At 32.3% G+C, this 13,239-nt stretch overlaps 2 protein-coding genes across 4 annotated transcripts in view; both read right to left on the reverse strand.

The window, feature by feature from the left end:
* LOC148615661 (uncharacterized) overlaps positions 1–13,239 on the reverse strand; it is a 191,876-nt gene that overhangs the window by 67,491 nt on the left and 111,146 nt on the right. The gene's annotated exons all lie outside the window — the stretch shown is intronic.
* Positions 1,668–13,239, reverse strand: part of LOC148615663 (kinesin-like protein KIF15-A) — a 56,758-nt gene continuing 45,186 nt past the window's right edge. For 2 of the 3 annotated variants that reach the window (XM_088582129.1, XM_088582127.1), the window contains exons 30-35: positions 12,858–12,948; positions 12,468–12,565; positions 10,548–10,619; positions 8,717–8,789; positions 7,505–7,636; positions 1,668–3,571 (exon numbers count right to left, since the gene is read on the reverse strand). In XM_088582129.1, coding sequence (XP_088438255.1) covers positions 3,461–3,571; positions 7,505–7,636; positions 8,717–8,789; positions 10,548–10,619; positions 12,468–12,565; positions 12,858–12,948 — 577 coding nt within the window. In that variant the 3' untranslated portion in view covers positions 1,668–3,460. The remainder of the gene's footprint in view (positions 3,572–7,504; positions 7,637–8,716; positions 8,790–10,547; positions 10,620–12,467; positions 12,566–12,857; positions 12,949–13,239) is intronic. The other variant, XM_088582128.1, reaches the window with a different exon arrangement.

Genomic DNA, 13,239 nt, shown 5'->3' on the forward strand with positions numbered 1-13,239 from the left:
TTTTAAAATAATTCTTTATTTATAAAAATAGGAGATGTGGTATGGTTGCTAAACAAGCATGTACATTGCATTTATTCAGTAAAATGTGTCCTTTCCACGCCACCAAAAACTTTTTTTGCGGCACATCCACGCATAACACGAAAACCTTAGTGCGAAATGGAGCAAACATTCAGGCAAATTGGAGAAACAGTTTATTTCATTACATGTTGACCACATGCTTCAACAACTTAAATATGACGAAAAATTACGCGTTAAGTCAACAAGCTAAAAATGTAGGACAATATTGTCAAGATTCTTCATAAATTATTGAAGATGTATGTAAACACTGTGCAAAGTTTGAATAATATTGATTCAATCCTTTTTATGTTAATGGCTGTTACAGATTCGACATCGACCATTTTTTTCAGCGAGGGGGGTCTTTTTGAAAAAAAAAATGTTCCTAATTTTTGAGAGAGAAAAAAATGATTACTCGTCCATTGATTTTTTTTAAATGACACTAATTTCCCTATTACATAACAAGGCAGTTTCAAATAAATATGTTGATTCGGTTGCTGCTAAAACAAATAAAAATTCTGCGCTTGCGTGAAAAAAGATTCTTATACGATATCAAATCCCAGACCCACCCCTCATGACTGGCTGCTGCCTTGTCGCTATTTTCTTTTTGTACCTCTGCAATATTTATAGATAACACTATCTTCAAATAATCTTTGTGACTACAAACATGCAAGTAATTCAAAGTTCATGTGATGCGCACTTCTGAAGACAGGAAAATTGATAAAAATGATGGAAAGATTCCATATTGTTTGCGCACGTTTTTATATTGGGCTATTTTTGTCCATTTACTTATTTGTAGATATCGTATATAATCTTGTAGATATCTTATATTTTTTATCAGATATCTTATAAAACGAACATTATATAAGATATTGTGTATATTTGTAATATATCTACTTAGTTATATATTAAAAAAACAATTTTTAAATCTTTTATTAATATTAGTAATACTAGTAATTTTAGTAATATTAACATTACTATCATATTCAAATTGTCCTTATAAATGTAGTAATTAGTTTTTTGTTAAATAACCTACACATATCATACATCTATAACATAGTAATATTTCAAAGGACAATTATTTTATCAGTAGCAAATTAAGCATTAAGACAAAATTGAAAATTCACAAAAAGGTTTTTTTTATTTGTATAGTATGAAAAAGGATATTAATGTGTATAATAGAAGATATCTACTAAATTATATAAGATATCTACAAATCAGATGTAATTATATGTATTTCAATTTGTAGATATCTTCTATTTTTTTATAAGATATCTTATATATAAAGTATATAAGATATTTCATAAACTGTAATAAATATCTTATTAACAAAATTATATAAGATATCTTATAAAATTTATAAGATATATTATAAACTGTACACTATATCAGCTATCTTGTATATTGTATAAGATTATAAATTGAAGATAAATGATCAAATTGGAATAATTATAAATACAGTGTGCCATACAGGTTAATACAACATGTTTATTGACATCTAAACTTTATTGAGGTCTCCTTACATGTGTAGTAGTATGACAAAAGCACATTTAAATGACAACAACTAATTTATATACAAACTTCCTAATAAAGGCAATAAATAAGGATTCAAATTTGAGGTAAATAAAATTTATTGACATGATCAGTTAACATTACACATGTAAGTCTTGAATATTGATAATATATCCTTCCTCACAAAGCATAGAAAATATATCGAGCAATAGTCCAATTTCTGAATATTAGTAATCATGTGTGGAGTGGAAATAAAAAAGGCCTGCACAATTACTGTGCATAAGAAGTGGAGTATTCCATATATTACTCCTGCAAATTAAGTTACATGCAATTGGTCACAGTTACATATTTGTTCATATGGTTTAATTCTAAGCAGAAACAAAGAAATGACATAAGCCCCTGAGACGTTATGTCCAGCTGAGCTTTAAATCATGACATAAATCCATAACAAAACCAAATATTTTTATATTAAATTGTGTTGCAGTTACATAAATCAACAACATTTAAAGGAATAATAATCAATACACTACATAAAACATTCACTTCAGTGCTCAGCACTAGATTAGTTATGCACAATATTAAATAAACTGCTGTTCACACAGTATGATCCCCTACCTTCCAAAACTGCTGCTCACACAATATGATCCCCCGACCTTCCAAAACTGCTGCTCACACAATATGATCCCCTACCTTCCAAAACTGCTGCTCACACAATATGATCCCCCGACCTTCCAAAACTGCTGCTCACACAATATGATCCCCTACCTTCCAAAACTGCTGCTCACACAATATGATCCCCCGACCTTCCAAAACTGCTGCTCACACAGTATGATCCCCTACCTTCCAAAACTGCTGCTCACACAATATGATCCCCTATCTTCCAAAACTGCTGCTCACACAATATGATCCCCTACCTTCCAAAACTGCTGCTCATACAGTATGATACCCTATCTTCCAAAACTGCTGCTCACACAATATGATCCCCCGACATTCCAAGTAACAAAAATGGGTAACAATGAAAACCTAAATAAACTGTCATTCCATGATGATGATTACAATCCCAAACAGATTATAACAAAAAGCTCTAAAAAGAATCACTCATCTGGGAAAATCCTGAATCTGGTGACTAGTTTTATTATTGATAAAGCAGAATAAATAAAATATTGCAGGGGATCCCCCTTACACCATCCTGACCAAATTTACTAAACTTAGGTTAAGTATTAGCAGAAATACACGTCAAAATGTGTTTAATAGAAACATCTGCAACCAACAACCTAATAAAAACTAATAACAGAGAATTCATCATTTGAAAATTTGCCAATCAGAAGCTAAGATAGCCTCTGGTAGCTCTTGTTTGATTAAGTAGAATGGAAATTGATAGTAGAGTTCATTGTTACTAATCAAGGGGTTTCTAGTCATGTGATCACAATGATAGAATAATCTTACACTGACTTTTGGTCAAGGTGAGTTAAAATTCTTCCAAAATCATTTTTGATTTATGGTAAGACATTGATGGACAATGGTCAAAAGACTAGTGTATAAAATAAAACAAAAACAAGTTCACAGAGCTGCCTCAGTACAATCAGACAAGAATTTAGATTGCTATTTTATTGTGGACTGGATTCATATTTAGCAATGCTAAGGCTAAAAAAAAAATAACATGGCACAGGAATATAATGTGAACATAATACGATAAATTCACTGTATAAAATGAATTGACAGTTATTATTAACTCTACAGAATTTTAGTATTCAGTTATCACAACAGTTTTATAACATTGAAGTGTTTACACCATAATAAGTACCTTAATTCCCTCACCAAATACAGACAAACATTTACTTAATATGTCAGTGCTACCTATTTCATATTCATAACATCATAAAATCAACCAACATTACAAAGAATCATCTTGTACATTCAAATGTTTTAATGGAGATCTGTGTTCCTTTTTGGATGGAGTTCCTTTCTTTAACCTCATAATTTCCACTTGCTGTTTTGTAATTTGCTACAAAAATAAAATACATAAGATATGTTGATTATAAAAAATAATAATTGAATAATGGTAACAGTGGATAGCAATGAACAGTTAATGAAAGCAGTGATCAGTGATGACTTCCAAAATAATGATAGCAATGATCAGCAATAACCTCCCAAATAATGATATCTGTGATAAGTGACAATCTTCCAAATTATAACAGCAGTGATTAGTAATGATCTCCCAAATAATGATAATAGTGATCAGTGATTACCTCTCAAATGATAATAGCAATGTTCAGTAAAACCTCTAAAATAGTAATAGAAATGATCAATGATGACCTCCTAAATTATAATAGCAGCAATCAGTGATTACCTCTCAAATTATGAAGACATTTATCATAAAAAAAACAAAATAATGGTAGCAGTAATCAGTGATTAAATCCTGAATAATGATAGCAGTGACCAGTGATTAAATCCTGAATAATGATAGCAGTGACCAGTGATTAAATCCTAAATGATGATAGCAGTGAACAGTGATGACCTCCCAAATTATGATAGCAGTGATCATTGACAACCTCCAAAATCTGTGATTGAATCCCAAATAATGATTCCCAAATAATGATAGCAGTGATCAGTGATGACTCCAAAATAATAATAGCAGTGATCTGTTGTGACCTCCCAAATATGATAGCAGTGATCAGTAAAACTTCCTAAATAATGATAGCAGTGACCAGTGATGACTTCTTAAATTATGTTTGCAATGATCAATGATAACCTCTGAAATAATGATAGAAGTGCTCAGTGATTAAATCCCAAATAATGATAGTAGTGATCAGTGATGACCTTCCAAATAATAATAGGAGTGATCAGTGAATACCTCCCAAATAATGATAGCAGTGATCATTAATGACCTCCCAATAATAAAAGCAGTGATCAGTGATGACCTTCCAAATAATAATAGGAGTGATCAGTGATGACCTCCCAAATAATGATAGCAGTGATCATTAATGACCTCCCAATAATAAAAGCAGTGATCAGTGATGACCTCCCAAATAATAATAGCAGTGATCAGTGATGACCTCATCTCCCAAATAATAACATCAGTGATCAGTGATGACCTCCCATATAATGAAAGCAGTGATCACTGATGACCTCTCAAATTATGATAGCAGTGATCAGGGATGACCTCCAAAATAATGAAAGCAATAATGATTGATGACCTCCAAAATAATGAAAGCAGTGATCATTAATGACCTCCCAAATGATGATAGCAGAGATCAGGGATGACCTCCCAAATAATGAAAGCAGTGATCTTTGATGACCTCCCAAATAATAATAGCAGTGATCAGTCAAGACCTCCAAAATAATGATAGCTGTGATTATTGATAACAGTGAAACCTGTTTCTACCAAATCCTGAAAATAACAAGAAACCAGTAAAAAGCATTCACAGTCTGAATGTCTGCATCTATATAAAAAAAAATGTCCCAACGTCCCTGTGTAAAATAAATAGTGTGGAAAACTTTAAATTTACTGATTGATTGATTGTAGGGGTTTAAAGCTCAAGCAGCAATATTTCAGCTATATTCAGGCAATGAACATGAAATGACGATGAAATGAAATAAGGGATGGGACACAAGGATAATAGGGTAAATAAATTTTGATTGCCACAAGATAAAAGGGATGGATGGGTAAGGTCAGGCAATTTAGCCTCCTGTGGTGGAGCGCAAAGGTTCCTACTCCTATCGAATACCAAAGCAGGGTTCTTTAACATGCGAGGAATGTGACATTTTTCCCAACATGGTGCACCACTATGGTTTGCGGTCAGGTTTTTCGTATTATAGCCTGAAAACCCCAGCATGTAACACGCCAGGGGCACCCCATTCCAACACCTGGGGCACACATCCCAGTTGCTTTGTAGGCAGAGCGCCTAGTCCCCAGCTAGGTTTCTGAGCACTATTTAGTTGCCTTTTACAGCAAGCTTATCGCTGCTGCGGGCCTATTCTTTTAACACCTGGACCTGCACAGGGCTTAAATTTACTGAAATTTTCTAACTTACTAAGTCCAACTTCTGTAAAAATCATTCAACCATAACCGAAGTAGAACTTAATCTGAAACTTCTCATAGTAAGACTACATACAAAAGATAAAAGCAATTGATAAACGTGTTACAAAAAAAAGTGCGGAAAACTTCACTGAAAAAGTCCAACGGCCGTAACTTTCATAAAAATCATTGAACCGTAACAAAGACGACCATAATATGTAACTTCTCATAATAAGACAACATAGAAAAGATAAAATCAATTGGTAAAAGCATTACCAAAAAAGTGTGAAAAATTGTAAATTCACTGTAATTTTTTAAGTCCAAGGGCCATAATTTCTGTAAAAATCATTCATCCGTAACCAAAGTCAAACTTAATCTGTAACTCTTCATAATAAGACTACATAAACAAAAACAATTTTATATGGTAGGAGCATTACAAAACAAGAGGCTCCCTGGGGCAGAATCGCTCATCTGGTTAAATTTTTGTCTTTCAAGGGCAATAACTTTAACAAAGAGTTGTCGGACAATTTTGACTCCATGAAGACTTAAGTGAGACTTATCATAAGGATCATTTAATAAATTGAAAATTTCATCCTACCTATCATAATTTCAAGATATTGGCGGAAAACTGCTAAAAACGTAATATTTTGCCTTTCAAGGGCAATAATTCTTACATGGAGTTGTCTGACAATTTTGATCCCTGGGAGACTTTTGTAGGCCTCGTAATAAGGATCATTTCAGCAATTGAAAGATATTGGCTTAACCTAACCGTTTTGGAGATATATGCAAAAAACTCTCTGATCTATTTTTAGTAACAGCAGCCATGTTTTTTTACCGATCAAAAATTCTAATTTCATTTTGTTCAGGATACCCTAAAACAAAATTACCAACTTTCATTGAATTCTGTACAGTAGTTTCTGAGAAGATTTTTGAAAGTAATAACATCAAAAACAGCAAAAAAACATCCAAAAAAGGGCAATAACTCTAACATGGGTCAATAGATTTTCACCAAAATTTGACCACAGGTAGATCTCATCATGCTGAATACTTTAATCCTGTCAAACTTTGGTTTAACTTTACGGTTTTGGAGATACATGCAAAAATCTGCTGTCTGAACCCAATGTTCTAATTTTAGTAATGGCAGCCATGTTTTTTTTTTTCAAATAAAAAATCCAAATGGTCATTTTGTGAAGGATACTCTAAGGAACAGCCATCATAAGTTTCATCCAAATCCATGCAGTAGTATCACAGGAGATGATGTTCGAAGAAATTATTAACGACAACAGATGCCTACGGCCAGGTGAGCTAAAAAAAAAAATCCCTGCATGCATTCTTCAGTCCTTAACTAATTTAAAATTTTCCTAACCCTTAGTCATTTCAATAGTCACTACAACCCACCTAACCATTAGTCAACCTCATTACAACCCAACTACCCATTAGCCAACCCCACTACAACCCACTGAATAAAGGTCATACTACAACCCACCTTACCTAAGTCAGACTCACTATAACCCCTTAACATAAGTCATACTCACTATAACCCACCTTACCTAAGTCATACTCACTATAACCCCCTTAACGTAAGTCATACTCACTACAACCCCCCTTTACATAAGTCATACTCACTATAACCCATCTTACATAAGTCATACTCACTATAACCCACCTTACATAAGTCATACTCACTATAACCCACCTTAAACCTTAGTCATACTCACTACACCCCCCCCCACCTTTTCATAAGTCAAACTCAATGAAACCCATATTGCTGGTTTTTTACTGACAGATATTTATTGGGCAGACAACATCAAAAACTCATATTTAATAGGGAATGTTTTCTGGTACTTCAATACATTAGAAATAGAATATACTTAAGTTGACTAGCAACTACCACTTTAAAACAGGTAATGCCGGACATACCTCTCTTAGATAGTTATTTTCATCTTTGAGTTTTTCTGTGTAATGAATTTTCTGTTTATGGTTCTGATGACCTATTAATTTAGCATTCTCCTCCAGCAATGTTTTATTTCTTTCTCTCACACCAGTCATTTCCTGTTACAATGATTATAAAACAAACACAACAAATTTGTATCAGTTTTATCTTTAAAGTAAATCTGATATAAACAACAAGGGTTAAACATTCCACAGAATTTTTATTTTAATTAGTCATAAAGAGCATGTTAAATGCAGTAATAAATATAAGAAAATATCAGAAGTGTTAACCATTAAAGTTTTAAAATTCTAAGGTATCTCCCTTGATGGATTTTCAGAGGAATATTCCATTATTGATTCCAATCTAACAATATTAAGAAGAATTAGTTAATACTAGTTTTGTTTGTAATGTATAATGAGAGAATGGGACTGTATTCTGAACCTTTTCTATGCTACTTTCATGAAGAACTTTACAGTATACACCCTGGTATTGAAAATAATTGGTATTATAGGATCTATTTAAATCTGTTTTTAATGTAATCATGCTTCCTTCTGTCTTGAAACATTGTTGTGATATTTTACATCACACTATTGTTAAGACTGATTCATTTCTGTAAAACATTAATGCTGGCTAACTCCTTCTTTTTCACTTTCCATTGTAAAAATTATCTGGTAACAATGGAACCTAATATTAACTTTTGGGATTAATGTCTTGTAATTTGTAGTTATGATTTCACAGCTGATGTTTTATAAATAAAGGGAACTTTCAACAAAAATTTAAATTAAATTCATTTTTGCCTTCAAAAATATGTCTCCTCCTCCTTTCCAAAGTTCAAAGGGGTATAACACCCACAAAATAATGTGGATCATAAATTCCTGGGTTACATTCAATTACATATCATTTCCTTACTAGTTACGAAGTTTCATGAAATTTAATACAGTAGTTTTCAAGGAATAAAGCTTACGAAATTGTGACAGACAGACAAGAAAAAACAATATGTCTCCTCAAGTTGTAAATATGACAAGAAGGCCCATGTGATTACATTTTGTATCATATTAATTAGGCATTCGATAGTCTGAATGATGCTACAGCTTATTAGTTGTTAAATACAATTATTATTATTTCTAATAAACTTGGTTCTAATGAATACACCATTATTTAATAGAAATGATCTTAATAATTACAAGACATTAATGTACCTTTTCTATATCTTCCATTTTTTGTTTCAGTAATGAGTTCTCTTCAGTGGTAACTGTTGATGCTGATTGTAACCTAAAGATAAATATGAAATTAAAATTTAAATTAATAGCAATAAAAACATATTAAAAAAAATAATGCTGTATTTGCTCCTCCTTTTGTTGTTAAAAAATAAAATGAACTAATGATAGCCTGGAAACCCATCTTTGTGTAAATTAATGTATCATACCCTCCTTCACATTTTCTGAATTTATGAATACCCCCAAAAACTCCAGAAAAATCCTGAAATATTGTAGGTTAAAGAAATGAAAATCCCATTGAAAGTACCAACCCAGTACCAATTCATTTTAGGAAATAAAGTGACACCTATCTAAACCGTTCTGGACTTACACATTTGTTCAATTCAGACAAGTTTCTGCAAGATTTAATGTACAATTTAATTGATGTAAAAGGACTTTCAAAAATATCAAATTTAGACAGATTGTTAAATTATTCATGGTTCAGTTCAGACAGGTTTTCCAATTATCATGGTTCAATTTAGACAGGTTTTCTGATTATTATGTTCAGTTTAGACAGGTTTTCAGATTATTATGTTCAGTTTAGACAGATTTTCAGATTATTATGTTTCAGTTTAGAAAAGTTTCACTGTACAATGTACACAGTATCAAATTTTCTGTACTAACTGAAGCATCTTCGAAAAAAGATAGACACATGCATCAGAAATCGTAGTGAGACTATAAATAGTATACATAAAGCCTAGGTAACTGTCTGGACAGTATACATAAAGCATAGGTAACTGTGTGTACAGTATACACACAGCCTGGATAACTGTGTGGACAGTATACATAAAGCCTAGGTAACTATGTGGACAGTATACATACAGCCTGCGTAACTATGTGGACAGTATACATACAGCATAGGTAACTGTGTGGACAGTATACATACAGCCTGGGTAACTGTGGACAGTATACATAAAGCCTAGGTAACTATGAGGATAGTATACATACAGCCAAGGCAACCCTGTGGACAGTATACATAGGGTCTGGATAACCGTGTGGACAGTATACATACAGCCTAGGTAACTATGTGGACAGTATACCAACAGCCTAAGTAACTGTGGACAGTATACATACAGCCTGGGTAACTATGTGGACAGTATACATACAGCCTAGGTAACCCTGTGGACAGTATACATATGGTCTGGATAACCGTGTGGACAGTATACATACAGCCTGGGTAACCATGTGGACAGAATACATATGGTCTGGGCAACCGTGTGGACAGAATACATACAGTCAAGGTAACCCTGTGGACAGTATACATAGTCTGGGTAACCGTGTGGACAGTATACATACAGCCTGGGTAACCGTGTGGACAGAATACATTTTTTCTGGGTAACCGTGTGGACAGTACACACATAGCCTAGGTAACTGTGAGGACAGTATACATACGGCCATGGTAACTGTGTGAACAGTACACATACGGCCTAGGTAACTGTGTGGACAGTATACATACAGTCTGGGAAACTGTGTGGACAGTACACACATGGCCTAGGTAACTGTGAGGACAGTATACATACGGCCTTGGTAACTGTGTGAACAGTACACATACGGCCTAGGTAACTATGTGGACAGTATACATGCAGCCTAGGTAACTATGACGACAGTATACATACAGCCTAGGTAACTATGAGGACAGATATCATAGAACAGCTTGATATATCTGATAGTTTACAAAGGGAAACTTTTTTTATAGAGACTTTCAGCCGTTACATATTTATAATTTTATTTTTAATTTTTCAAGTTTATCCTGTTATTGAGAAGTCCTACAAACCTTTCATTATCTTCAGTTAAACTTCTTATTTGTTCATCTTTCACTAAGATATTTGCTGATAATTTGTCCATTCTGTAAAGTTAAAATAGATGCTGTTATTTCATTATCAAATAAGAAATTCATTTTAAAATATGGTAATAAAAATTTCCTGGTTTATTAAAAAAACAGGAAAGTCCAAGAAAACAAATCTGCAATAACTATATCATTTTTATATACAAGCTGTCACTTTTATTTTTTGGAAAAGAAATTATAATTGGCACTTACATACAAAGTAAATGATGTAAATAGAACATTATATAGATGTAATTTACAAGGATTAACAGCAAACTAAGACCAGCATAAGTATTTAGAAAATGTGTACATTCAATTAAATTTCAACTGATGACATACTGTACATAGAATAGTGAACTAATACCTTGAAGTGGTAAATTGTGGTTGAGATTATAAGTGGATACCTTATAGAGGTCTTGCTAGTTATCTTTTAACACCATCATAAGTATATTACCAAAAAAAAAAACCACCTGATTTTCACTAATAGAAGATATATTTTGTTCGGTGGACATGTTTCACCCTTAGATGACACCTGTCGATCAGAAAAAATCCTAATTGTGCAAATCAGGTATTCATGAGTGTTGTTGTCTTTTTCTGACATGTTTTTACAAGGTCTACAAACAAAGCGGAAATTGGCAAAATCGGACGAAAATATACAGTAAAAAAAGTATCGTAACATTAAAATCTAGATTTGAAAATAGCGGAAAAAATCATGTCTGTTTTTTGTGATATATTTATGACATTCTCATTATATTAAATAAATTTTTAAAAGAATTCATTTTACCCTGCAATCAGGTTGGAATAGACACTAAATCAACCTCTTTATGAACCTAGAAAAAAACAGCTGTGCCTCACCCCTCGTTATTTTAATTGGGATTCTATTCATACCACAAATAAGTTTATCATATTTATATTCAACTTTTTGAAAACAATTTTAAAATGGGTGTTTAAAAACCTTTTGTGTGTAGGTGACAAAATAAATCTGCATTGTCATTTTGATGCAAACTTTAAGAGAAGTTTAAGGAATTTTTCAAGCACAACTTTGATCTTTATTGTCTTGTCTGCACCAATCTTGTGTCCTATAGTATTTCAATTCAAATGCCTTGGGACTGAATTTGTGTATGAAGTGATAGTAATTAAAAAGAATTAGACTCATTGATAAACTGTAATAACTTCAGTCTTGGTATATTTATATTTAATGCATATAGGAAATAAAAACAACCACTTATTGTCACAAAAAGTCAATATTTTTTTTTAGTTGGGCCATATTTTTGATTTTTTGAAAGAGAGAGTTATCAATATCATAATTAAGGCTGTGCATATTTTTTTCTTCACAAGTTGGCTCTAAAATTTACCAAAACCCACTGTGTTCATATTGATAACTGTCACTTATTCAAACTGAGTACTAATTTTGAAGTCCAAAACAAGGTACATGTAATACCAAAAGAAACATAAGTTCATTCAGATATAAAAAAGAGAAAATAGCAGGTATATATCATTTCTTATTATATTTTTTAGTGATTGTTTCATAAAAATCTTCCTTGCTTTAAAGAGTGCAGGTATAAACTGTTGCATGTGTTGTCATACTAGGTATACCCCTGGATGCAAAGATTTTCGTGACAAAAAAAATTCTTTATTATTACATCAAGTAAAAAATGGCAAAATTCCATGAAACAGGAAGTTGATATCAGACAATAAAAATCACTTATACCATATGCCCTGTCTACATAAAGCAACAAACCAAATTTAAAACCAATGCATCCATTAAGAACTGAGCTAATTGTTAAGAAATTCGGGCAGACAGACAGACAAGGTGATTCCAATACACCAACAACTTCATCAGTGGCAACTTAAAATGTCAATTCTTACGTTTCACGTTTGTTCTGCATCTCAAACTCCAGACACTGTTTTTCACTTCTTAAAGATGAAAACTGTGCTGTAACTGTTTCAATGGTCTTCAGTTTATTCTATAAAAAAATAGTACTTTTCATGATACATATATCAAGGCATAAAAATGAACTTTTACAGTACAAAAATAAAATTATATACTAGAATTCTTGAAATAAGGCTTATAAAACTCTTTTCTTCCTTTTCTTTAGAACTTTTATATCTGTGAAATCAAACAGCTTCTAAAAGTTAACCATTAAATAAAGCATTTTTTTTTTAGCATAAGATGATATTTATGAATGTTTTTACTTGTCAAAGTGTATATCAATAATAATACTATTACACTAACCTATATACAGTTATATATCTAACCTTGAGATCTTCATTTTCTTTGATTTTCTCATCTTTACTTTCTTCAAGATCCTTCATTGATTGTAACAGCTGAACATTACTTTCTCTCATTCTAAAATTAGACCAGGTATGCAGAACTGTTTATGGAAACTTTAAGGGCTGTTCCAGAATTAATCATGTGACGGGATTGGGGAAACTAGTACGACACTTTTAATAAACATATGATGGGTGGTAGTCATATCATTATTCTTAACCAATCAATAAAGATAAACTTGTGGGCAGTGGGGTAGACAAACGAGACTCCCTGGAGTCTAAGTTGTTCACCTGGTTCAATAGTTGTCCTTCAAGGGCAATACCTCTAACAAGGAGTCCTCTACAACTTTGATGACTTTATCATAAGAAT

The sequence above is a fragment of the Perna viridis genome, chromosome 5 (genome assembly GCF_037379345.1).
Source record: "Perna viridis isolate PV_CMFRI_1.1 ecotype Kerala chromosome 5, ASM3737934v1, whole genome shotgun sequence".
NCBI lineage: Eukaryota > Metazoa > Mollusca > Bivalvia > Mytilida > Mytilidae > Perna > Perna viridis.